The sequence below is a fragment of the Aulonocara stuartgranti genome (genome assembly GCF_965226115.1).
Source record: "Aulonocara stuartgranti genome assembly, chromosome: 5".
Classification (NCBI taxonomy): Eukaryota; Metazoa; Chordata; class Actinopteri; order Cichliformes; family Cichlidae; genus Aulonocara; species Aulonocara stuartgranti.
Genome location: NC_138943.1, coordinates 27,803,939 through 27,831,087, shown reverse-complemented (window position 1 = coordinate 27,831,087; position 27,149 = coordinate 27,803,939). Strand labels below are relative to the sequence as shown.

The 27,149-nt window shown below is 38.1% G+C and overlaps 3 protein-coding genes across 21 annotated transcripts in view; 2 read left to right on the top strand and 1 right to left on the bottom strand.

The window, feature by feature from the left end:
• Window positions 1-1,485: 1,485 nt before the first annotated feature.
• On the top strand, window positions 1,486-6,713 carry cd8b (cd8 beta). The gene is made up of 7 exons (XM_082534652.1): window positions 1,486-2,311; window positions 3,342-3,698; window positions 5,340-5,423; window positions 5,584-5,673; window positions 5,861-5,894; window positions 6,058-6,104; window positions 6,185-6,713. Exons 1-6 carry the CDS (start codon window positions 2,257-2,259, stop codon window positions 6,074-6,076), a joined length of 639 nt encoding a protein of 212 aa, XP_082390778.1. The 5' UTR covers window positions 1,486-2,256; the 3' UTR covers window positions 6,077-6,104; window positions 6,185-6,713.
• A 3,441-nt stretch (window positions 6,714-10,154) lies between these two features.
• cd8a (CD8a molecule) lies at window positions 10,155-15,266 on the top strand. The gene is made up of 7 exons (XM_082534943.1): window positions 10,155-10,228; window positions 11,819-12,171; window positions 12,287-12,607; window positions 12,701-12,799; window positions 12,901-13,011; window positions 13,173-13,212; window positions 13,640-15,266. Exons 2-7 carry the CDS (start codon window positions 12,123-12,125, stop codon window positions 13,689-13,691), a joined length of 672 nt encoding a protein of 223 aa, XP_082391069.1. The 5' UTR covers window positions 10,155-10,228; window positions 11,819-12,122; the 3' UTR covers window positions 13,692-15,266.
• cast (calpastatin) overlaps window positions 14,443-27,149 on the bottom strand; it is a 31,090-nt gene continuing 18,383 nt past the window's right edge. For 5 of the 19 annotated variants that reach the window (XM_082534936.1, XM_082534923.1, XM_082534937.1 and 2 more), the window contains 33 exons: window positions 26,262-26,375; window positions 25,310-25,420; window positions 24,576-24,722; window positions 24,170-24,214; window positions 23,985-24,086; window positions 23,757-23,837; window positions 23,082-23,120; window positions 22,334-22,417; window positions 22,084-22,155; window positions 21,868-21,987; window positions 21,557-21,679; window positions 21,379-21,483; window positions 21,144-21,260; window positions 20,815-20,925; window positions 20,668-20,736; window positions 20,402-20,518; window positions 20,180-20,284; window positions 19,966-20,082; window positions 19,730-19,840; window positions 19,455-19,568; window positions 19,193-19,267; window positions 18,963-19,067; window positions 18,634-18,750; window positions 18,392-18,502; window positions 18,198-18,305; window positions 17,995-18,099; window positions 17,803-17,895; window positions 17,325-17,369; window positions 17,093-17,230; window positions 16,654-16,740; window positions 16,354-16,383; window positions 15,984-16,084; window positions 14,443-15,881 (listed from right to left, as the gene is read on the bottom strand). In XM_082534936.1, the coding sequence (XP_082391062.1) occupies window positions 15,992-16,084; window positions 16,354-16,383; window positions 16,654-16,740; window positions 17,093-17,230; window positions 17,325-17,369; window positions 17,803-17,895; window positions 17,995-18,099; window positions 18,198-18,305; window positions 18,392-18,502; window positions 18,634-18,750; window positions 18,963-19,067; window positions 19,193-19,267; window positions 19,455-19,568; window positions 19,730-19,840; window positions 19,966-20,082; window positions 20,180-20,284; window positions 20,402-20,518; window positions 20,668-20,736; window positions 20,815-20,925; window positions 21,144-21,260; window positions 21,379-21,483; window positions 21,557-21,679; window positions 21,868-21,987; window positions 22,084-22,155; window positions 22,334-22,417; window positions 23,082-23,120; window positions 23,757-23,837; window positions 23,985-24,086; window positions 24,170-24,214; window positions 24,576-24,722; window positions 25,310-25,420; window positions 26,262-26,375 (3,111 nt within the window). In that variant the 3' untranslated portion in view covers window positions 14,443-15,881; window positions 15,984-15,991. The other 14 variants (XM_082534929.1, XM_082534927.1, XM_082534931.1 and 11 more) reach the window with 10 other exon arrangements.

Genomic DNA, 27,149 nt, shown 5'->3' with positions numbered 1-27,149 from the left:
TTTTTATCTTTTCGTTTGCTTGTGGGCTGTATTGTTAAATGTTCATTGAGAGCTATATGTATGAGCCTAGATATGAAAGTAGTTGGTAGTGGTCAAACGAGGAGTGAGTGTGAATTTATCTGAAAAGTTTATAAAGAAAAACTTTTAAATCAACATGCGTGAAATAACTTCCCATTGTGTTTTGAATGTCAGTCGTTATTAAGTTAGATGTTGATTGGATTGCTGGCGCAAAGAAAAAATGTGGATCATAGAAGTGACACAAAAGTTGAAATGGTTTAGTGCAGAAGTCCTGCAGATGCTGTAAATAATCTTCTGAACTATGGTCTTGACATTAATTATCTTTAAAGCTCTGGTAATGAGAATGACACTGCTACATCTCTGTATTTTTTATGGATGACTTCTCAAAGAATACTAAAGTAAAAAAATTAAGAAAGAAATAGCAGAGCAGGCAAGTAAAACCAGAGCTTGGCAGCATTTGACGTAAAGCATTGAAGTGGAGAGACCAACAAAGGCTTTATAGCTCAGCGATGTGTGAAGAGCGCACATCTGAAGACCCCTGAGATCTGTTTTCAAAGAATCTTGTTCCTCGCCTGAGTGTACAACCCCCGTAGAACTTTAGGGTTCCCACATCCTCTCACTTTAAGATCCCCACCAGACCGTTCTGTACCCTTACCCTTTACGAACGCACAAAAGATCCACAAACACCACATGATTTAAAGGATCATCACTGTTATCGAGCAAGTGTGAAAAGGACGTCTGTGAAAAAGAGATTTCAAAAGTCCTCTCTTTGTCAGAATGGCAACTTTAAAAATTACACATCAAACATTGCAGAGATACTGTCTTGATGTAGGGAAAAGTGCTTCAAATCAGGTTTTTATCTCTGAATGTCAGTGAAACTCATAGTCTTCAACGTGAGGCATAGATTTGAGTTTATTGAGTAGATGTTGATGTATCTTGTCACAAAATGCAAAAAATAAAAATTCATTGTGAAAAGCCAAACATACAATGGCTCCACATTTGGAAATGCATAGGTGTCCTGTGTGTGATGTATGTGTACATATATAAAGTTTAAATACTATATCTGTAATGATTTTCTGTCATTTTAAATATAAAATCAATCAGTGGTTGTTGTTTTTTTTAAGCAATCATGAAAATAACTGATGGTTGCAGCTCTAACTGGCTTATTTTTCTGTTTCAAGCAATGTGCCTGTAACTGCCTGATTAAACGTAATAATGAGTCCCCTTAACAATGATGCTGGTGCAGTGGGACATAATGAACATAGTCTGCTGTTTTTACACAGCCAGGGGTCTGTAACTGTTAAATGCTTGTATGTAAGGGGTTGGATAGTAAAAATGTGAATATCAAACAAGTCAGATAATATGAGATATATTTACTTAAGAACTGATTATAATATAAAACTATATGTGCACTTTTCAAAGAAGAAAAAGGTAATGCAAAATTACTTGCACAGGCACAAACTTCACTGGTTTTGACTTTAATGTTTGTTTCATGCGAGTCTTTAAGAACTTTATGGCAGGTGGAATACTGAAGTTGCCTTACACACTCCATTGAATATTTAAATGTATTTTGTATTGTTAATCCTCGTATGCAATTATTTCGTTACAGAGTTTAGGTGCCATATGTTTATATTCCCTTTTTGTTCTGTGCATGAAGCTCTGTATGTGTGGCTCTGCTGAACTCTAGGTCATGCACCTGGGCAGAGACCACAGCACTGCAAACTGCTGCTCTGGAAATATGCAACATTTTTTAATTGCTTTTGTTTATGTGGGACATAATGTGAGACAACACCACATTTTCAGCTGTGAAACATTCACTTTACGCCTCTATGAATGTTGGGGATGAATACGTTTTCTTTTTTCTTTTTTTTAAATAACAGACTTAACATAATAGTAACAGCTGTCATCGTTGGGCTCTGTTAGTTGAACAGAATAAAGAATGGCATCAATAGGTTTATTTTGATGCAGCACTTGTGCTGATCCTTATCTGTATTAGGCATTTGGGGTTTTAGAGCGTGTACGTTAAAGTCCCAGTGACTGGTGTAATGCTGTTATACCATATCTGATAGGCCCTCTGTATCATTTTAGGGTGTTGCATTCAAGCCTCAGGGCCCTGTCAGCATAGTTCCTCCCATCATCTATGACAGATAGATATCAAGACGAGAAAGTATTAGCAACCTCCCTCAGCTAGCACACAAGTTACACACAGATACGGATACACAGCGACGGCCTGACAAAATGTTCTTTCTGTCACTGGCATGGCTATTGTTGACAGGACCACTTTGGACATCTGGTAAGACCATCAGCTTTGTCTTTAATCTCATAAGACACAAACGTTCTTGCTGTTGCAAAGTCAGGTAGCTTACCGAGGGATGTTGTTGTTTTCAAGTTCAACTGATAATCGTCTGATTTTTATCTTAAAATGTACATTTATTAAATACAGTCATTGCCATAGCATGTGATAAAGAATGAAATGTGGCTTTAAGAGTCAAAGAAGTGAGCTTTGGTTTGTTGGTTTAACACTTAGACATGATACATATGAAAGTATAGATTATTGATACGGCTATGTTATTACGTTAATTATCAGCCTTTGAGTTTTGCTTCTATACTTTAAGGGTAACATTGCAGCATTCCCCTGTAGTTTTTCATCATCATCGTCTTTTTTATATTTGCATCACTCTACTGGGGAGATTGAAATAAATCAGATTTGTGTCGTATTGTGACACATGTAAACTAAATTAGTCTTGAATGTAACACAGCACTTGTATTTCATTTATTTTTGCAAGAACAGCATGAAGCAAGAGCCAGTAAGTCTTAACCTTTCATACAAACACAGTGTTTGACTTGCTGTGTATGTTTATATATTTCATAACACTATTTCATAACACAGGCCTGTGCATTTGACTTGAAAACATAGAAAGTAGAAAATGATTGTAAAATGCGAAAAGATGTTTTACCACATAGGCCTCTTGTAAAATATCACCTAAATGCTAAATCCACCATACAGCAAATCCAAAATGTCACTGTTAAGAGTTTGAAATATATACAGGAGATTTCTTCATATTTTCATATTTTATATTGCCAGTTGGATTTATACTGGCTTTCGCTATGTAGGAAGCGTGACAACTTGCATTTATTATTACACGTATTAGTATTCCTTTTCCTTAATTAACTGCACATCTTTACGGGAGGATTGGCCATAAACCTTTGCAACGAATGGGCGAGGCAGCTTGTTATATAGTAACTCAAAAATAATTTCGGAGGAGTTTTTGAATGTGCTACAAATGTGTTGCTGAAATCTTAAATGTCGCTCTTTTTCCTAGGTCAAGATTTAAAACAGAAGCTGCTGGAAGAAGAAGTCAGCGTTCGTTACCCTAAGATCCCAAGCAGTGAGACCATTGATTGTGATTGTGGCAGCATGGCTTGTGACTTAGTCTTCTGGTTCCACAGTGACATGAGTAGCAAAGTCCACTTTCTAGGCAGATGCAACAATGCTGACCGTACTCTCTATGGAGATAACGTGGACGAAACACGTTTTAAACTCAGTAAGAGGGGCAGTAAGTCTTTTGCGCTCCGTATCATCAATGTGACGAAAGAAGACAGAGGGATTTATTCTTGTGTCTTGAAGGAAAAAAATCTTAATGAAGTATGGAAGCCTGGGACTCTTCTACTGCCAGGAGGTTTGTATTCTAAGTGCTTCCTGTCACAGTTAAATATCAGGCTAAATGTGAAATTTTCAAAATATCCATCTGATTTTGAAGAGGCAGGTCAAGCTGATGGATGATTTAAGGCTTTGGTGTGTAAATCCAACATATTAGGACTCCTACTTTAATACAAAAAATGTCTAATATTCTGCGGACTCACTGGACAGCTTTAAAAGTGTGGCGCACTTACCTTGGTGTATCAGTCGAATTCAACACCATTTTTAAAACGGTGAAGGTGCCCTGCAAAAATGTGAACTAAAACAGTATGCAGTGATTTGCTACTCATTTACAAAGAAAGAATATCACTTTCTGACAGACCTTCATTTAGATTTTTTGTTGTTGTTTTTTTAAATATATATGATCGTTTTTCCAGGAGAAGCAGCTATAGAATGTTTAAAGATACCTGGGGGAGCATGCCACAAGTAATCATGTTTTGTTTTTGTTTTTTTTTAATAAAATTGGGTATGAAAAAGCATTCCAATGTCCATAAGGAGTAAAAGATGGAGCTTTCACGACTCTCTGAAAGCGTGTGTGACTACATATGTAGTCAAGGTAGAATTTCTAAGTATCTGAGGAAAATTCAAATTTGTCGATTTTATCATCTAGAGAACTTAATATCAAAAGATTCAGGGAATGCACGGAAATCTTTGTACAGACGTGAAAGGGGTATGGAATGCCCGTGATGTTCATGCACTCTGGAGTTATTGTGTTAAAAATGGATGTTTCATGGAAATCACTGCACGGACTCCAGAAACACTTCTGACAGTGAGTGAACACTGTTTATCGCTTAAAGCTGCACCAGAGAAAGAAAACCTTTTTTAAAGGTGTTTATGGCATCACAATCAAAATGAGTGTATATTTTTCAAATCATAAAAAATTCTGTTTCCACATTTGGTATGACATAAGGTTTAAATCATTTGCAAATCAATGCATATTTGCATTTTGGAAACCAAACTGGTGTCTTTGACACAAGTAAACGTTGAGAAGTTCTTTTGTATCCTGGCTTTCTGCTTCTCTTTGCCTAGCTGATGCTGCCTTACTTATCTTTCTGAACGAGGCTTAAGCAGTAAAACTTTCTCACAGCACGGGCAAACAGAAGATATTGGTACACATTCAATAGGCCAAATGGGTAAATTCTAACTACAAATAAGAAAATAAAATGCTGAAAAACTGTTCGCTGGCTCAACAGATGTACAGATGGAGGGCGATTCTGTTAATAATCATGTCAATTGTTTCTTCTCTTTGCCAATTAGAAACTTGGTAGAGAATTGCTGCAACAACAACTTTTTTTTTTTTTTTTTAGAAAAAAGTTGCTTTTTACTTTTCTTAATGGTGCTTCTGGGTGGCTTTGGCTCAGGCGATCAGGCAAGTCATCTCCTAATCGGAAGGCTGGTGATTCGATCCCTGGCTTAACCCATCTACATGTTAAGAAGGATACTTGAACCTTGAGTTGTGTTCGTCAGAGTGTAAATTTTGGTTAGAAAAACACTTAAAGAAAAAAGTGCCTCTATGTGACAGAGATATGTTGTATAAAACGCTGAATTACAGCAGAACTAGAGCAGAAAAGCGTTCTACAAGAACCAGTCCATTTACCTTTCTTTGGTCTTTATTTGACAGAGACCCCACCAACACCACCTCCTAAGCCAAAACCCAAACCACCATCCAAACCAACCTGTCGTTGCAATACAGGCGACTCCAAGGGTAAGTTATTATAGAATAAAAAGAATAAAAAGGACTTTAAATTGTTTGCAGCAGTGCATAATTGAACATTTTCTTGCAAAATGAAAATTGATTAATGATTGATTATATCATGACTCCATTGGGGGGAAGAAACATGTACTCCATTATTCCTTTGTTCCAGGAGGCTGTGGCTCTATGATTCTTTGGCCTCTTGTCGGACTTCTTGGAGGCTTGGCTCTGGCTGTTCTCTGCACGCTGCGTTACTTCAGCCGTGAGTAGCGTTTAATACATTAAATACCGTGAAGTCAACAAAACAGCCGGACAAAGGTTCCAGAAAGACACGACCAGAAATGGATTAAATTGTGCTAATAAAGGTTGAGAAAATCAAATTTTGTGATATAGTAATGTTTTATTTCTAAAATGTTTCCTTTTTTCTTCAACAACATTCTCACTTACAGGACTGCCAAGAAAGTGTCACCACCACTTTGCAAAGTAAATACAACATTAGTAAAAACAACTGTTTTTGTCTTTCATTTTATTTTTCATCCATATGCACAAGAAAAATCAAAATTCTTTACAGTATTTTTAAACTCTGATTCTGCCACCATATGCACGGATGATGCTTTAATCTCCGTCTTCTGTTTTCTCTATTAAGGAAAAGGCAGACGTTCTAAAAAAACCTGCGTCTCATGTATTTTTAAGGTAAGTATTACATATGTTAAATGTTGTCTATGGTTATTGAAACTAATGAAAATTAACAAATATTGCTTCTTTGATTGCAGTGACTGAAGTGCTTTGTTTGAGTGTTCTCTCCGGCCACGAAAGGCATGATTCACCCCTAATATCAGGTCTTCTAACAACATCTCGAGTTTATTTACGCTTCAATGAACTCTCAGCAAGAAGAAAAATTTGCTTTTTCAACAGCAGCAGCAGCCATGTAACATAACGCATGTAATAATGCATAATGTAACATAAAGTTTAAAGACCCATGTTGTGTTTTGTATCTATAATCTTTCTTTCTGCCTCTAATCAGTGAGCTGCATTTAGCGTAATTTATCAATGTGGTTTTCAATTCATCAGGTATTAATGTGCTGTGAACTGTAATCATTTATTTTGATGCAAACATCACAAAGTACACAAATAGACATACAGTAATTGTGCAGTTTTCTGCGTTCTTTGCTTTCTTCTGTACTTCTTTGTGTTTTTCACGTTATTGCAGCAGTTTAGACACAGAACAAAAAGCACTGTCATGTCGGTATTTCTGTGAGCATGCTTGTGTTTAAACAATAAAACTGTATCATTTCAGTCATTTATGGTGGTTATGAGTGATCTAATTATCCAAAATGCAGCATTGCCTAGAAAGCAATGATACTCAGGAGGTATTTTGCAATAGCAGAAATGCTTCCTGTCCTGAAGCTACAGGTCAAGCACTGTGCATGTTTTCCAGTGATAGGAACAGATAAGACGTTCTGGCTTTGTTGCGTTGTTCGTCTTAGATGTCTGTGCCTGTCTGTGGAGAGGGCATAGAGGTTTGAAAGTGGGCGTTGTACTTCCATTGTCAATATTGTGCTTAGCGGAAGTTGAGTAGGTGAGTGACAGGGTTTGGTGTCTTCTTTTACTTTTGATGTGTAAACTTGCATCATATTCAGTTTCTCTTGAACTGCCATGTATGTGGCAACAAGCTTTGCTGTATAATGTTAAATTACAGGCTACAAAGTCATTTCATAGTAAGTGTAAGTCTCTTGCTTCCTTATTCACCCTTGTGTGCATGCATACAGATACACACACACACATACGCAAACCAACCCAGTTACACCTGGGTGATTGAGAAGTGCAAAGACACAACTAAGTTCGCGGTTGATTGGGTCGCAGGGAATGTACGCAGCTCTTTCCTGTGTGCTGGAGCACGAGGATATACCGAACTATGTTCACTGAGATGCTATCGCTTCGCTCAGCTTTGAGCTATTCGTCTAGTCCCTGAAACAAAAAGACCACAAAAAGTACCACAGACTGAACCACAAGCACTGACGGAGAAAGAGGAGCAGTAAGCGAAAGACAAAGTAAAAAGTTTCTAAATTAATGCAGTAAAATAAATAAATAAATGCATGAAAACCTTCTTAAGAGTTTTTGGAAGACATTTCATTGACCAAATGGATTTACACTGGCTGAGGATGTTACACATTTAATAAATGGAAATACAAGAACTATTATACAAGAAAATTAAGGAATGCGTTTGAATTCTTGTAAACTGAGGTAACACTGGTTGAGAAGACTTTTAAAAACACATCCTGTATCAGCACTATGCAAAAGTATTACTGCTTCACAGTCAAAGCCAAGTAGACCAAGGTCACAGTACACTGCCACCTTAAGAAAAGCAAAAATGTAAGTATGAGATAATCTTAAGACACAGCAACACAAATCATAAAGGTGCGCCAACTCATTGGGTAGAAAACTTAATATTGTAATCTTTGTAGAGTTTGTTGTTTGTATTTGCTTTTAATTTTAACATGTATTAAAAACTTATAGAACCCTTACACGTTATTATCATATGTAAGTAAATTCATTAAGTTATGTGATGTATGCTAAAAAGAATGGATTTCTTCAGCTTTCTGTTTCTAGATAGATTTATTTTAAACATTGAGACACAGTTGAAACTAAATGCTCACAGATATGATGAACTGTAAACATTATTTTTCTGTTATTTTTCAGTTTTCTGATGTCTCCTTCATTTGTTTCCTGTAATAGTAGAGTCAAATCAGACATACATTTTTTACATTTACTTTTTAAAAAAACAAAACAAACTTGTTTGCAAATGATAATGTTTGTATAATGTTTGACCTGCAAAATAACAATGTCTTTGTGAAGTCTTGTAAACGTCCATTCATCCATCCATCTTCTTCCGGTTATCTGAAAATACACACGATTAATTTTTTGGATTAAATTTTTTTTTTTTTGTGGTGGTGGTGGTGGGGGGGGGGGGGGGGGGGGCAGCATAAATCATGGAAAACAAGTGCTTACATCCCAAAAAAGGGAATTTAATCCAGTACTTTTCTTCTTAAATATTGTAACAGCCATAAACTATAACAGCATGCAATTTTTAATCTAATGATGTGGCAGTGCTATACACGCAACTGTTTGTGGTGAAATCCATAACTATTATCTCATGTTACGTCTTGCTACAGATACAAAATACATAAAAGCCACATATTTATATATTATTTAATTAAATATAGGTAATATGCACATTGTGACACAATTAGGATAAACTAAAATTGAAACTGCAGTTTTCTAATATTAAGTACAGTTTCATGCATGTAATAAGAGTCAATACACAGAAAAATTGAGCTTTATCCTTTCATGTGTACAGAAAGTGTTGTGCACTATTTTCAAAACTCTATTGAAAAGTGCAACAAACAAAATTATTCCAAGCTCTTTAGTAAGAAGACACGTACACGTATTATTTCCAATTTGTCACATTTGTATAAACTATTTCAGCTTCCTTCCCAAAAAATCCCAAACAGTATATGTAAATATATCACGTCTTCAGATAGAGAAACATTTTATATGTAAAATGGCCTGAGTGTAAATTTAGCCCATTCAGGACAAATTTGTGCTGCTTGTAAAAAGCACACAGCGTAGACCTTTTTGAGATATCAGTATCAAGGAGATGTAACTTCTTACTTTGCAATATTTAGACAGTTTACTTAGCAAAAGCCAACAAAGTAAAGCAAAATGAAAGTCGTAACAGGAAGCATTATCCACAAATTATGAAAAAAATTCTGACCAAATCACTTTAACTTTGAAGTCTTTTAGAGCGCTCCATTTCTACTTACTCCAATCCTCTTGATGCTCTTGGTTTCCACTTTACTCCTTTTTCTATAATGCTTGAAACCAGACCAGCCAGTTGAGCAGCAGAGCAATGATAACTGAGCCAAAGTGAACAAAAAAATACTATTCAAATGTGTTTACTGGTAATGAAGGTGGCATTTTCAGAACACAAGGATATTCAGCATTATTGTGCTGAGTACCTTTTTTTTTTCACTGGCTTCCCCTGGTCACCCACCACATAATCACACACACACGCTCAGGTTTCAGGTTGGAGATCCCCTGTGTGACTAAGATAGGGAAGCCCATGCAGGTGTGTTTGTGAGTGACTCAACCCTGAAACAGAGAGATGGAAAGGTGAAGTGGGCTAATTGTGTGCTTTTTGACTGGGTCTTCCCTTTGATACAATGCATCAACAGAATCCCCTATTTGCTGAAAACAATGCAAGACTGAAACTTGATTTAATTTGTAATAAATATAAAAGTGACTTATTGAAAGCAAAAATAGGGTCAATGACAATCTGAATTTCGAGGAATTATTGTAACAGTTGAAAGAAAGACAAAAAAGACAGACAGACAGAAAGAAAGAAAGAAAGAAAGAAAGACGCTAAATGAGATTAACAAACCAAACAAAACTGTGTCCTCTTATTACTCTCACTCCCCCCTCTTTTTCATTCTTTCTGTCTCCTCCCACCCATGGAACAGATCACCCACAAAAGCGCAAAATGTCAGCACTCAGTGCCCATTACCAAATTGCTGCATTTATTTTCCAGCACTGAACCGGAAAAAGGGCTTCGAGTTGCGCCATAGCAGCTGTTGCTCTACTCAGTTTATCTGAAGGGGGTTTCACTTCCGTACAGCTCTTAGACAACATTTCACTTGAAATGATACAAGCTGTAACGCTTTATGGTTGCTACGTTCTTCTTTCCTTTTGCTAGAGTTGTTAGCTCAATATAGCTTTATAAACTGTGAATAAAACTGATAAGATTTAAACTGAAGCAGGTAGGAACACTCTTTGAAATGAATATTCTAGAAATTTAATGAATTCAAATTCCTGTCTTTTCCCATAATGAAAATTGTAGTATCTTTTGTTAGCTCACAAGCGGTTTCCTTTAAATTTTCAGTCCCCCAAGTTCCCCAAGACCGAAAAAAAAGACCTGATAGCCATTATCTTTAAGAATGACTTCATGCTGTTGCTCATGCACAGCATAACAAAACAATAAAAACATTTTTTTTTAAATGTTACTTTGTTCATTTTTCACAAGATTAAAATCATGCGCTGTACCCTCCATCCAATAGAAGAAGTACTTGTATGAATATGTGTGAATGGATGAAAGAGGTAAGTTAAATAAAGCGCTCTGAGTGCTCAAGAAGAGTAGAAAAGCACTACGAACCAGTCCATTTACCATTCAGACCAATGTCACTGAACATATTTTCCATTACTTGTTTCAGCAGGTGTACACCTGTAATAAAATGAATTATTCAGGTTTGACTAATACTTCAAATTATTTTACATAAGTTTGTGTCTTTGCTCAGAAGTATGTCTTGATGGATGCTTAATCATTCAGGTAAATAAATCCCAAAAAGTTGATTCTGTTCATCTGGACTGGGCTGTGAGTTGATCAGATCCTGACCTCACAGCCCATTGTTCATTCAGGGGACTAGTTTCAGTAATTGTGCAAAGGTACTGTTGACGAAACGTTTCTCCCACTTAAAACGCTACGTCCAGATGAACAGAATCAGCTTTTTGGGACGCTCAGAAGTATGTTTTGTGATTTTGTTCAAGGATTCAGTGCACTGACAGCAACATGGCGCTAAGTCATTTTGCTGCCATCTAATGGTGTAAATATCGGTCTTGTGGAAGCGTTGTAACACTGCGCAATCGCATGCCTAACATTGGATTTTAGGGGTGTTTGCCTACACAGTACTTTAAAATAATTTGGAACAATGAAAATATTGGAAATTGTCATAAATTAGTCGAGTATAAAGTATATAAATCTTAAATCTTAAATATAACATTCACAGTGATTATAAATCGAAGAGGACAACAATCTTTATCCAGAACTTGAGAAGATGGGAAATCACTAAAGTGAATATTAGTTTATATAATAATAGTATATTTTATTTTATTTTTTTAAATTAATTTATTGACGTTATATTTGTGTTATATCTTGTGCTTGTTACAGTTTCAAGGCTTTTTGCCCGTATTTAAGAACATGGTGATGTTAAAAACTGGGGTGTAAGATGTAAGATAATGTGAAGTCTTAGAAAAGGCCTCTGAGAGACCCTGATGCTTTCTGTTTTACTCTTAACTAAACTGTTATATTTCTCTAAACTAGTTTAATCTGAGAGATTAAAATATAGCAATGTTTGCAATCTTTGAATGTTTAAATTTCAGCAATCATTCACCAAAGGCAGGTCAAATTCAAATTACATAGCAATGACAAAGTGACTGTTAGGAGTTCATGATGAAACTTCAACAAAGAAAAGTTTGGTATAATGCACCATTTAATTTGTGCAGAATTTGGTGTAGAGTTGCGTGAACTATGTTTGTTGTGCATCGTTTTCACTTCCTATCTCATCCATTTTCAGCCTACATACTGCGCCCTGCTGCATTTGTGTGCCAATAGTTTGTGGATGAAGTAGTGGTGTTCAATGCTTCAAACCAGAGGTAGAGGAGTGAAGTGCAGATCGGGTGGGTTACAAACATTGTGCAGACCACGATCGTGTTGCAGGAGGTCTCTGCAAGACTCTGCTGCAATGGTCCCATTTGACAGAGCAGAAAAGAAGGTTACAGCTGGGGCGGGGTTTCATATCACGCTGAATTATCTCCCAGCAGACTTCAATAAACACGAAAAGGACGTGTTTAGCTCCTATTCTCGTCTGCAAGATTAAAATGGACCAAAAATGGCTTCTGATTCTGGTGATTGTGGTGTCATGTCAGAGTAAGTTGAACTTAATTATTAAGTATTATCTGATTTGTTTGTTTTTTTGTTTATTGTGTATTGTTCGCAGACACAGAATGTTTTTTTTCTTCTCTCATTTTATAAAATCTTTTAGAATTGACTTCAGGGACTTTCAAAGACAAAACAGCAAAGGAAGGGGATAAGATTGATATCAGCTGTACAGCTAAAGACACAACAGGGGCCAGCATGATTGTCTGGTTTCGAGTTCTAAGCAATCACATGGAATTCATTGGGTCTTTCAGCAAATCTGGCATAAAAAAGGCCTCAGCAAAAAACTTTGATGAGCTCTACACTTACACAAATGATCATCTATCACTGAAGTCCTTCAAAAAAAACGACGCTGGCCTATATGGCTGTGCGTCACTTATCCAAGGTAATACACTGGTGTTTGGAGACACAACACAAATATCTGCAGGTAAGTTATGTTTCTTTGTTTGGTTTAATTTATTGTTTTGTTTATTGTTTTAGTAAGTTTACACATAACTTTGACTTCTTCTTTCTTTTTTAGATAAAACTGAAGATAAAACTGAAGCACCACCAACATGCACCACCAAACCGAGTGTGCCCAAAATTGTAACCTGTGATTGTGAAGGCAAGACAGTAGGAGGCAAGTGTTCAAAATCAGTGATGTGTTATAACATTTATCATATTCATGTTTAAAATTCTGTGAGTAGAAAAAGTTGGTAAACAAGGATGGTTCATTTTCAGAAGGGGAGTCCAGTTCTGCTTTTAATTGTAGTCCAATAATGCTGGGAGCTCTTTCTGGTGGCTGTGGCCTTTTTCTTCTGCTCCTCATCGTCACCATATTGTACTGCAATCGTAAGTGCATCTTCAATATGAAATCTACATGATCTTCACGTGCATAAAATGTGGAACTGAATAATATATAAAATTCTGTCATTTTCTGCACTTGGAAAGCTAAAAACTATTGTAAAATCTATATTTTCACCTCAAGTTTAAATCATTTCAATTGCATGTAGGGATAAGGACACGGAGATGCCCACACCATCACAAAAGAAGGTAAGTTATTCCTTTATTTATTTTTTTAAATTTAACATTATTGTTCCATTTTAGTCTAGGAATACAGTCCATGAATAAATGAGGACTACTTAGTTATTAGTCCAACATCAGGAACCACACCCAGACAGCAAAAATGACATTTTAGACTTTATTTTGTTAATATTGTTCAGCAATTTTCTTTCTTATTTTCATTAATATTTTATTTTTGAAAAAAACTTATGTAATATTAATATTTGAATAACAAAATTAAATACCTATACCCATAGTATATTATGATTGTTGTTGAATGTTTCTCCCTATTTCCAATTACACTTGCAGTCTATTTGAAGAAAACAGTCCCTTTTTACATTAAAAAAGAAAAAGGTTACTAATTATTATTTGTATTAATCATCTAAATTTACATCTGTTTTTGTCTTTTAAAATTTAGACCTCGAACGGCACCTCCTGCAAAAGAAGTGATGCCCGGCCGATATGTTTAATCTAAATGGTGAAATTTCAGACACTTCTTTTTTTCTTTAACGCTATTGCTGCATCTTCTCATCCTATTTGCTAAAGTCAGCCTGAAACATTTTCTTTGTTTGTGAAAATATGAGATGGTTTTAAAGTGGTTGTGTATTCAGCGCATAAATGGAAAGCCTTTTATTGCCAACATTGAGTTATAATTTTCATGTGGCTTGATGGCTAACAACACTGTTTTGTCACAGGTAGATTGAACCCTTTTAATGATAATTGTGTGGTTTAAAGAGTTTATTTTGCAAATCCACATCAATTCTTATGGTTACGGGTACGGCTGAAGATGATCCTGAGAAGAATTCATTTTTGTTTCTGAACTGTGAGCAATAATTGTATATAATTCTTTTGAATTTAAATATTTTTTATTTAATTTTTTGGGAAGTTTTAAAAGCAATAACAGTGTGCTTTTGTTTTGCATTCTGCACACACTATTTGAATTGCTGCACTCGCATTTAGTCATCAAAACAATTTAAAGCAGATTTTTTTTTTTGGCTTGTTTAAAATTACACTTACTCGAAAAGCATTTGATTTTATTCATTCACATGTTTTTAAGACTGTAGAGTAATACTGAAAAGAACAAATATGGCACGTTCTTTTGTTTTTGCTTTTAACCGTTGCACATCCTCAAAAAAAAAAAAAAAAAAAATTCTCGTTTCTATTTTCAACATAAAACGCTGTACAAAATAAAAAAAATAAATAAAACCACACGGACAAGCATTCCTTCTTCAATGAACTGTATTTGACTTTATTAGATTTTATTTTTCCACACATCAAACCCACTCATTTGGATTCCCATCAGTCATTCAGGGTCTTGGCACCAAAGTAGATTTGAGCAAAAGACATTTGTTTTTTAAGCCCCCCCCCCCCCTTGAGTCTAAAGGAAGTGGAGTGCTACAACTGTAAGCAGAGCGCAAAACCACAAGTCAAGAGCGGATAAAAAAATTCTTTCATAGGAGATTACACTCCCACGCACTTTAATACATACACATTTCCCCTTGCACCTTTACAAACACATTGTTTGTTCACCTTTCCTACAATATTTAGTTATTTTCTCCAGCATATTAAGTCAGTTAATGTTATCTTTTGTTTCTCTTTTAAGGTACAATAATAATAAAATGATACTGCATGATTTATTTATGTATTTATTTTTTTCAATTTAGTTAGCATTTCCCCTTATACATCTCATATCTTGGCTTAACTCTACAAAAAAAGGGTGGAATTATAGTGACTAACTTTACAATTGAAAGCAGTAGCCCTTTGCAAATTACAGTGTTGTGTTACGTAGAGCAAAACTCTTTTACAGCTCACAAACAACGGCAGTTTACAAAGCTTGTAAACATCCTGCTTCAATAAGTGCACTTTTGAACGTCTTTTTTTTCCTTTCTGCAAACCCAAAAACACAGAAAAAGACCTACTTGACAGATATTGCTCTGTTTAAAGAGAGACATTTGCAAAAAGCTCTCCAATACAGAATTAATTAGAACACCTCCTGGGAAATCCACATATTCAATAATGTAAACTATGTATTGTTTAAAATATAAGCGAACTAAGCTGTACACTAGTGTCTTATGTAATGGTGTCCAATCATGATAGAAAAACTTTTTGTGTGTGTGTACATCTGGATTGCACAAAACTTCCCGGTGTTATACACCTACTCCATACTGCACTCACACAAGTTGACAGTCTCCACTGCTCCAACTAATGTCACAACACCAGCAGGTTTAGGTCACCGGTGTTGTAATAGAAGTGTTTTGCTGGAGGAAAAAGAAAAAAACGAAACAAAAAAAAACCCACCTGTCAACTGTGATGTACATGCGTGATTCTTGGCACCCAAAAACGTTTTCCCACAGTTTCACGTCTTTCATTTCCATCCAGTTTTTAAAAGTCTCTTTTATATTCTCTAAAAAAAAAACCAAAAAGCCCAAAACAAAACTTCTTATCTTTGAACTGTAAAGCAGATAGGTGTTTAAGTGTGCGTGCATGTCCGTTTGTGCTTCTATGTGTGTGCATTGCGTAAATGTTATGGGTATGTGTAGGTTTTTTTCTTGACTCCAATATACATTCTTAACAATTTACAAAAATAGAATCGTTATCCAGAGAGCAGCTCCCTCACCGATGCATCCACGTGGCCTGGAGGACAGATTTAAAGCGACAACCTGTAACAAGTGATATTCAGCAGTCAGTTTAAAGACTTGATATCTATCCTTCTAATATTCAGGGTTTTTTTTTTTAAATCACTTAAATATGACAGATCTTACCATGTGACCTAGCTCTTCTTCTTTGTAGAAGTTGGCACAACGTCTGAGCTTCTCTGAGCTGATAGCTGGCCAGGGGCAGATGGTTCCTCTGCTTGTTGTTTCTGATGTTTTTAACAAATAAGTATTAAAAATGATAAAGAATTCATGCCTTTGCAGTATTACAGGCTGAAATCAACATCAGGCAAAGCAGTGTGAGGAGCGTGAGCAGCTTGTCACATGCCACTATGTGGAGGCCCCTGCAGAAATTAGAATTCAATAACTGCTTCTGCTGTGAGACTTTGGCTCAGTTATAAGTGCACAGATCCAGTGTGTCAGATACGTTGCTTATTCAGCCTAAATTAGGTCTTCATGCAGCAGACGATTTGCTTACTTTAGATTTTGACTTTGACTTGCTCTTTCCCTGTAACAAAGTCGACACCTTGATTAGGCTCTACAACTCACACTGCTCCATGACGTAGTGAGCACAGACACAGTAACAGCTAGAAAGGAAACCTATAGGGGGCGCCATGTACCAATGAGAAATAAATGTTCTGCAATCATTCTTCTGAAGTGCAGTTTAGTCAGAAGCGTTTTTCTTAGAAGCTTCCAAGAAAAAGATGTACATTTGGTCCTGTTTCTTATAGTAAAGTGTAATATTTAAACACTTCTAAATAGTCATATAGATTTTTACCTTTGGTTTGTCTGTTTTAGATTTGCCTTTTACTGGATCTGGAAGCAGGGTATCAGACAGGGACTCCAGAACAGGACCAGCCATCGGCTAGAAAAGCAAGAATAAATAAAAAACAGTTAATAAACTCAAGAAGATCATAAGAAAGCATTTTCTAGAAGTGGTTTCAGGTACAAAGATGGTATAAAACAACTAAGTAAGGACCATTTTTAACACTGTAAGTAATCATCAGTGATAGTCGCAATCACAGCCTATTAGGTGGCTCTCCCTGGTATGAGCTCATTGTTCCTTTTTCAGGATGAGCAAAGATTAGGATTATGGTCGTCACCAACTATGAGTCAAACCTCACAACGCTCAGTTAAGGTGAGACAGACACATGTCTCACACCTTGATGGAATTTAGCTAGAAGGAGTAGAAATGGTAGGTTTTATTTCTCCACTACCTTCAGAGGAGCTGAGTCCAGCGCAGGAGGTTCCAACTTTGTTGTGGCAGCACACGAGGTGACCGGTGCATCAGGCTTGGGTGCATCAGAGAAGTCACTGGACAGCATTTCTAAGGCTGTTGTGTCATCCATACTCTTCTACAGAGTGTTAAAAAGGGAATGCTTTATTGTCATCTTTCACATATATCATTAATGTTTATTTTATTTTAGAAATATTGTGTGAGGAACTGACCTCTTTGGGGATGTTGGCAGCTTTTTTCTTTGCTTCTTCCATTTTCTTTAAAATGAAATTCATGAAGTTTAGACTCTCAATAAAGCAACAAATGCTATACTACACTTTATAAATGTCCCTGTCACATGTTGCAGTCTTCAGTAGTGTATGGATGGACTAGTGGACTAATAACAAGATTATATAATGTAAAAGACTTCTGTTTTCACAATATTACACACCGACTGAAAAATACAGTTAAATGAATGAATAGTGTCCCTGATCATGTTTTGTATTGTTATTACTTCACAATATTTAATGTAATTCTCATTACCCAACCCAGCTTGCAGCAGACTATCAAGAGGAAGAACACTCTATATGTTCACATCTTTAAAGTAGGAAAGTTGTACTGAGTAAATGCATGGATTGGTAGAGAAATTGATGGACTGCTAAGTAAATGTACTTCACTTTTAGGATCTCATTTCAAAGGCTGTCAGGTTACCTTACGGTCTTCCTCAGTGGGTCGATACTCTGGTGGTAGTGTGTCATCTCTCTCTCCCATTTTAATAAGCTTCTCCTCAGCAATCGTTTTCTCCTGCAACAACAAGGCAAATCAAAACAGCTGAAGTGGCATGCAGATTTTTTATTATTATTTTAAATTATTTCTATTATTTTTTTAAACCATGCTGGCTACCTTGACGGGATCTTTAACGGGACCTGGGGCGGGCTGAGGAACAGGTTTGATATCCCCCAAGGTGTCTGACAGAGCATCAAGGGCATTGTCTGCTCCAGCTTCCAGCTGAATGTGCAAAAACCCCAGAAAAAAATATGATTTTGATGTAGCTGCAGATAGTTGTATAAAGAGTATAAGTAGATGAGAAACACTTGAGCCTTTACCTGTGGCTTTGTTTGTGTAGGAATACGAGGTTCTGACTTCACTGCCGGTGCAGCGCTGGAGGCAACCAAGTCTCCGGCCAAGGACTTAAGAGCAGCGTCTGCAGAGGCCTGAGGGAGAGACAGAATACAATCCTATGCTTAAAATCGATAATACTCAACTTGAAATTAATACTATTGCTTTTCGTGATTGGTACCTGTGTAGGAGGAGCTGACGAGCAGACGACAGGAGCCTGGACAGCAGGAGCGGCCGAAGAGCTGAAGTCTCCAGACAAAATATCCATAGCATCATCAGTATTTATCTTGGGCTACAGGAGAAGATAAAGAGAGAAAATAAGCCGTTATTTCAATTACTAAATGTACATATTCTTTATGGCTTTTTATCCATTAATAAATATCTAACTTTTGTTGCTTAGAAATAGATTTGCCCTGGGCTCACCTCAGGTTTGGGGGCAGGCAGTTTTTTGAGATCTTCCTCTTTAAATCTGTAATCTGGAGGAAGTGTATCCTCCCTCTCTCCTACACGCACACCCTTCTCCTTTTTGACTTTGCCCTCCTGAAAAAGGGGAAAAGGGTGAATGACTGGCTGGTCCAGACACTCTGTTTCTCCTAAATACAGATTTTTTTTAAAGGGTTCTAAACAGGACAAGTGTTTAAAAAAAACCCAAATATGTGCACGGATAATTCAGTTGTACTGGTATACCATTACTGGAATAAAATATGTCACTCATAACAAAACAACACTATATGTTTTTGGGCACCACATACCGAGACAATATCCTCAGGTCTGAGTTTTGGAGACTCTGGCTTTGGTGCTTCTGTTGGCAGTGTTTCGCTGAGAGCACTGAGAGCATCCAGAGAGATGGAGTCACCCTGAGGGGTGAGAGAAGAGGAACTTCATAGGCCAGTTTTAGACAAGGCATGTTATACAGCTCTGAATGATAAATGAAGAACTAAAGCCAAAAGAAATCAGAAGACTTTTGATTCCTCACAGTTACCTTCTCAATTTTGGGCTTTGTCTGTTGTGCGCTTACATCGACTTTTTTAGGTTGTTCCACGGGACAGACTGTTTTCTGCAGAAACGCAGAGATGGAAAAAAGGAGTGAAAACAAAGACATGAATGTAAAAGGGCACAATGACAGCCATGGTGGCAAAAATAAAAACAAAATAATATTTATTTATTTGCTTGGCAGGGAAATCCTCTATGGAAGGAAAAAAAATAGTTTATGCAAAAACCCGCATTCACACCAACAAGTTTACCTCTGGTGGCTTCTTTGATGGAGGAGGGACTGGTGCATGAACTCCAGAAGCCTTAGATGAAGCCACAAACTCTCCAGAGAGTACATCAAGAGCTGACAAATCCTCTACTTTTGCCTGAAAAGCAGAGATGAGAGTTTGAAACAAAGCACTGAAACGATGCAGTTTTATATTTTGTGGAATTTTGTAGGGACTCCAAAAAAAAGATGGAGGCTTTTCATTTTTAGAGATACGTGCGCTGTTTATGTGCAGGAACAAATAACTGATTCACAGTGTACCTGTGTAGGAGGAGCTGAGGAGCAGACGACAGGAGCCTGGACAGCAGGAGCTGATGAAGAACTGAAGTCTCCAGACAAAATGTCCAGAGCATCAGCAGCGTCCATCTTGGGCTGCGGGAGGAGACAAAGTAAAGCTTAAATCAAGTTACTAAATGTTCAACAGTTGTAGATCTACGAGTTTCATAAGCTTAATGTGCTGAAGTTTAACCCATAAAGTAAATTTCCTTCAGTCTCACCTCGGGTTTTGGAGGTGGCAGTTTTTTGGGGTCTTTATCTTTAAACCTGTAAGCTGGTGGAAGAGTGTCGTCTCGCTCTCCAACACGTACACCCTTCTCCGCCTTCACTTTGCCCTCCTGTACATAGAGAAAGAGAACAAAATCACCTGGTGGAAAAAAAAAAAAAGTTATCAAAAGCTGTGAATTTAATGCTAGGGTGTAGCTTCACTCTTACAGAGACGATATCTTTAGGTTTGAGTTTGGGGGATTCAGGTTTTGGTGCATCTGCTGGTAATGTGTCGCCCAGAGCACTGAGAGCATCCAGAGACGTGGAGCCACCCTGAAAACAGAACAGGATTTATCAAACTATTAAAAATAAAATGTCTGTCTAAAGAATATGAAGTGAAACAAGAACAGGAAGAAGGGCAAAAAAGAAGAAAAATGACTTATGTCAAACCTTGTCGGTCTCTGGTTTGGCGTCCTTCCCAGCAGCAGGTTTGTGTTCTTGTGCTTTCTTCTCAGCAGAAGGAGCACCGGGCCCAGCCGCAGGAGGAGCTGCAGCTGATTCCACTTTCTACACCACACAACACAGATGGCAGTAAAGAAAAAGCCCAACTCAAAATAAATCTTGCTATTTCACTCAGTATATAACTTATGCCATGATGTACACTGTTATTTTACAGATCTCTTTAAAAAAAATGATTGGAAGAAGTTCTGCTGTACCTTAGCAGTAGTTGCTGAGAGTCCAGCCTCCACCTTGGCTTTCTTATCAGTGGGAGGAGCGGGAGATTTCTGCAGCAATCACAAAGCACCATTAAAACTGGATATTAGATTTTATACAGTGGTGTCACTGATCGAGACAGAGCTTACCTGCAGAGGAGCAGCTGAGGAGCAGAGAGGAGCCTGGACAGCAGGAGCTGTTGAAGCAGTACTGAAGTCCCCAGACAAAATGTCCAGAGCATCATCAGCGTCCATCTTGGGCTGCAAGGGTCGGGTCGGGCAGATATGACGTAAAGAAAGAGAAGATATTTGACATTCTTCAAGATTCCTGATATTACCCTCACAAAATGTGATGTTATGTGCATACAAAGAAAACAAACCTATAAAATCTGTAACTTTTTAAATATCAGTATCAACACTGGCCTCAAAAATCTATCATCAATGGAGCTCATCGTTAAATGAATTCACTCTGGGCTCACCTCGGGTTTTGGAGGAGGCAGTTTTTTGAGGTCTTCCTCTTTGAACCTGTAATCTGGAGGAAGCGTGTCCTCCCTCTCTCCTACACGTACACCCTTCTCGTTCTTCACTTTTCCCTCCTGTAGAAAGTAAGGGGGACAAAGTGAGACATCGTCTAGCAATGAATCTTATGTGTAACTGAACTAAAGTGACTGCAGAGTTGCTGCTTAAGACAGTGCAGCTGTTTGTGCCTCTTACCGATACAATGTCCTGAGGTCTGAGTTTGGGGGGTTCAGGTTTTGGTGCATCTTTTGGTAGTGTGTCACACAGAGCACCGAGAGCATCCAGAGACATGGAGTCACCCTGAAGAGAGAACATGGCGTTTATGACAAGCTAATGACACCCGTGTTGTTTAACCTCATCTCCTGCATCTCACCTCACTGGTCTTGGGCTTGGTGCCTGCTTTGGTATCCAATCCAGCCTTGACAGAGACATCGGGAGTGGTTTTATCCATCTTGGCTTTCTTATCAGCAGGAGCAACCGCAGGAGATACCGCTTTCTACAAGAGCAAACAGACAAATGTTTTAGTTTTCACTGATCCATGCAGAATAACAATGCAACTTTAATCAGGTTTATTTTCAGTGTAGTAAAATTTTGGCTTTAACTTTAACAGCCATAAGAAATTTACTTATTAAAACATTTTAAGACAGAGCTAAGATCTGTAAGTAACCATTACAGTAAAAGTACCGTGCTGGAAGAAGAGAGTCCAGCCTCCAGTGAGAAGTCATCTGAGACTTTCTCCATCTTAGCTTTTTTATCAGCTGGAGGAGCCGCCATAGGAGGAACTGCTGCAGGAGTTTCAGCTTTCTGCAACAAAAGGGACAGCAAGGACGAAAAGGCATCAGCCTCTGCAGCCAGACTCTGCTGTAATGACACATCAGGGACTTAAAAATGTAAATTTACCTTCACAGGAGGAGGTGCAAAGTTCGCAGGGCCAGCAGAAGAGGCACTTATAGTCTCAACATGTGCCTTTTGCTATTTATTTTATGGATGAAGATGAAAAAAAAAAACACAATGAGACTTTTTAGACCTTTAAGACAAAAATGATATTATTGGAGCCAATGCAGTCTACAGCACAGGTGCCATACTAGGAGTGTGCAGCACATACATCAAATGGAAGTAGCAGCTAAGTGCTTCATGCTTAAAGACTGACCTCTTGTTTCTTGGGTCCAGGCTGACCAGTTGATTTAAAATCAGCTGAAAGGGAATCAAGGGCCGCGTCTGTGCTCAGTGGTTTCTGAAATGAAAAATACTGTGCGTTACACCAACCTAAAATAACTCAGTCAGAAAGAATTGCTCCAAAGTTCCACTAGAGGGCATGAGTGACCAAATCAAAAGGCAAAATAATGCAAACCAGACTTGTACCAACAGTGAAGGAAAAGTACAGACACACCCTTTACATTCCACAGACGCCAAAAACTCAAATACTCTCTCTAAAGAGATGCAGGTGACACAAATCGTGTTGACTCCACAAAAATATGACCAACACAAAATTGAAACCATTAAACTCACACAGGAAGAAAGAACAGAAAGACTTGGTGAGACACTGAACCAAAAAAGCTTCTTCGATGCCAGGAGGCCAAAGTGGGAGTCGGCTATGATGCAAATGTGGGTGTGTTAGTGACTGTGAGTAACTATGAACACATTCCTCGGTTTAACTGGTGTATCACTGTGCGCAATGTAAGTGTGCATGTGACAGGGCACATATATTTGTGAGTGTTTGGGTTTGGTCGGACAGGAGCCAACAAGCTCAAACGGAGAAGGTGGTTTCTTAGGACAACACCCAACACATTCTCCACCCAGGAACGGGTATATTATACAGTGGAAACAGCACTTCCTGCATGTGTGAGCTATCTGGACTACAAAGAACTGATAGCAGGAGTTTGAAAAGCTTTACTTACAGGGACATCCACAGGTTTAGCATCTGCAGGAGCTCCACCCTAGAAAGTATAAAGTAGTTTTACACTTGGTAAGAAAAATAAAATGGTGAAATCATTTAAGATCTGAAAAGGCCTTCTAATTCTAAGTAATAAACATGCCAGTAGTAATTGTTGATTGGTTTGGTTTGTTTGCTTCTTTTTGTTTAACAGGATCATTTTTTAATACATTGCTGATGGATTTGCATGAAAATGTTACCAAAAAAGAAATGGAGCTTGGTTTTTCTTTAAAGCAATTACATTTTGGATGTAATCTGGATTTGAGATTTTGGCAAGATTTTATATTGCAAGGTCAAATTGGACATTTCCTGCCATAGTCTCAGGAATAGGAAAAGGCTAAGACATATCCTCTTGATTTTCACATGAAAACCTCAGACTAATCTGGATCAAATATCCTTCCAGATGCAGGAGTCAGCCACTCTTGCTTCATACTAACAAGTTATCAGTCCTAAAGCTTTAATTTGGTGTCAAAGTCATGCCTGTAAAGCAACTTTGTCTAAAGAACATAAGCTAAAAGTGACAGTTTCCTACCAACATAAAGTAGTCCCTACGAATTTGTCAGCGAAGCACGCAAAAGCAAAAAACAAGGTGAGGTTGGGTAGAAAGTTTAGAAAGCAGTGGAAAGTGGTGCACACTGACCGTATTTTTGAATCTGTAGTTTGGAGGCAGTGTGTCGTCCCTTTCTCCACACTTCTGACCTTTCTCAGAGGTGATGTCATGCTGTGACACATGCATTACACGGTTACACACTAAAGGCCCATGCAGCTTGCTGCTCACTTTCTAAAGCATACACACACACACACACACACACACACACACACACACAAACTCCAACATGTATGCTTGCACACTGTGGCTATGCTATACCTCTTTGACCTCTGGCCCCGTGAACACAGGCTCTGGGCGAGCGAACGGATCAGTTGATGGTAGTATGTTGGCCAGCTCGTCGATTGCATCCACTGGAGGTGCCTGCGCATGCAACACAGCTCAGCACACAAGCGCAAGCGACATGCTTTTTAAAGGAAACTAGCACTGCTACATTAAGTCTTTACCTGTTGGGCTCCTTTAGCTGCTGTGGATGTAACCTCCGCCTGAACCTGCAACACAGATCCAGAATCAGGCCACAGACCTTAACAACACAATATATCCATTGTGCTATTAGGAGTAAGGCATCATGAAATTATCAGCCATAAAAAAAAGAAATTCCAACTCTTTCTTAGTTAATTGCTTTAATGAAATGACTTTTCTTCTTTAGAATTTCCAGAAAAAAAATGTTTGATTGGTGTGAAAAATTCCTGCTAGCCATGACAACACCTCATCACAACATCCTCATCCATTCATTAAACACAGAGACCGAGAGGATGAATTGAATTGAATGCAAAATCATCACTGTGCAGAGTATACGGAGGGCAGAGTTGACACACAGCCTCTGCCATGTTTGGCTTCAGGAACATCTACCTTTGTTTGCGCTGATTTAGCTTCTTCCTTTTTGCCTTGCACAGACACATTTCCAGCCGCAGCTGTGCCTGCTGCAGCTGGCTTTGATGTTTTAGCAGGATCAACTTTAGGAACATCAGCTTTGACTGCTGTGGCAGCAGTGGCACTCTAAAATGCAACAAGATTTGATTCTATTACAGGCCAAGTTCATGTCAAGTAAAAGTGCAGATCTGCTACATACATGCAAAACACCCAAAGAAACAAATGAAAGACAGGAAGTCACTTGAGGAAAAGAAAGCCTCCACCAACTTCTTTCATCTAGAAGTGTTGTGCAATGAAACTGGGGTCAGAAGGGACATGAGTAAACTGTATGCCTCTCCTCTTCATTTGTTTTTTCCTCACTGACTCGGAGTGATGATGCATGCGATGTTGCAAATGGACGGGCGTCGACTATGACGAAATGCAACAACGAGCAGAGGCATGCTGAGCAAAGAGCTGCAGTGTAAAGAATGAAAGTCCTTGTTCTTCAAAAAAATAAAAAATAAAAATCCGAAAAGGAATTCCAAGGCATTCCAAGAAACCCCTAAAGCTAATAAGGTATCTGGACAGTCTCAAGTAAGCACAACCCCAAAAAACCTGATAAGACTACAAGGAAGAAAAAAGAAGAGCGAAAGGCAAGTAGGCCTTGAAAGATACACCCCAAGAGTCATGGAGGCAGTGAAGACTCAGAGTGGCATTAGTAGTCAGGCTTATACCTTAGCCGTGTCCTTAGGTGACTCTTTAGGAGCGGGCACAGAAGTGGCTGCTGCAGTGCCAGCAGTGGGAGGAATTGTAGGTGCGACTTTGGCTTGGGAGACAGGTGCAGTCTACAAACATGTCGCCAAATGATTACTCAAAAACACAAGGAAGCCAGTAGATGTACTGACACAGTGTAAATTTTTAAAGTGTTAGTGAAAACGAAGCAGAAGAACATTTACACTGATCACTGGTCAGCTCAGTTAAAGTTACCCAAAAGATCTCAAAATAATATGAGGGCTGAGACTGATGACCAGTGATCAGTAAGGGTTCAGATGCTGGAGCTTTTTCATGCCTTAATCACCTTGAACTTTGGGGATTTATTTGCATTCATGAAATATTCAAATACCTCACACACAGTTCACAAAATTTCTAATAAAATAATACAAAAAACATTATCATTTAAAAGATTGTTGGATTAAAGCAAAGAAAAAGCACTAGCTAGAGTTTTGGCCATGATGGCATTACCTTTAACACCTCTCTAGTAGCGCCACTCGCCTCTGCAAACGACATGTCAATAACAGTAGCACCGGCCAGCGTAGTGTTAGTCTACAATCGAGAAGCATGTGTTTAAAGAAAGTGAAAAGAGACAGTTATTCTTTAAGTTAGTGTCACAGTTTGTGAGGAGCATTCATCCCATGCAGGTCATATCAGATCTTTTATGGTGGCACGGTGACAGTCCAGCTTCTGATGCAAGATGAGTGAACGGCCGTGCCAGAAAGACGTCACAGACAGACAGGTAAGATGTTGCGTAACGGTGATGACCAAAGATGAAGCGCGTAAAGAGATGACTAGTGATGAGCACACATGAGGTGCTGAGGCCAAAAGAAAGAAGCAGAGATTCATGTTATGTCACGCCAAAGCGCTGAAAGCCTCCACCACTTTTATTCATACCCGCCAGAGTTTATCTACCTCTGGTTTGGCTTTAGGTGCCGCTTTCCCTGCTGTTGCAACATTAGAGCTTCCTCCTGTTGTCGTGGTAACCGCCCCAGGCTTTGTAGCCATTCCAGATCCCGATGTTGGCGTCTGCAATGCACCAGGTGAGGAGAAGTTGATCAACTGCAATTTTTTACAGCTCTATGGATGCTAGAATTGCCTGTGTGCTTGGCTTTGCACATGAAAGCTAGTTAACTTATCGTCAAGACAGCCACAGAGACTGTGAAACCTACTGTAATATATCTTAGCCTGATATCTTAAAATGACATCTTCTTGGTTACGCTTGAGGGTGGTGAGCAATTAGATATGTTGGTGATTGCAACAATACTCCGTTTCATAACGTAGCTCCGCACATCAGCTGGTAATGTGACTGTGGTTCCATGTTTTATACCTTCTATTGCTTAAAGGAAGGCATCACCAACTGATTTAAGCCAAAAGGACACATCCTCAGCAGAAATACTGATGCGACTGCTAGCAAGCTGGCTAGCAGCATTATCGTTTCACGTGCTGTTGTATTGTTTGGCATTTATGTGTGTTAAACTGTCATGCTCACTGTAGAAGAATGTATTATTATGTGCAATCAGGGACTTAATAAGTTAAAAATGTTCACAAGATGCCATGGCTAGCATGACAATCCCAGTCAAATGTGATTGTCATTTCAGGTTATTGCACAACTTGCAACACTGCTATGCCATTACGTGTACTACAGGGAATTGTGGTAACAAAAGTATCCAAATTGAGATGTAGTAAATCTTTCAGCCTTTTTTGCTTCCATTATAACCTGCTTTTTCTGAAAGTCGTTAAACTTGCAGAAAAAGCAACACACAAGTAAGATTCCATATTTGTAAGGTTAATAGGTGAACA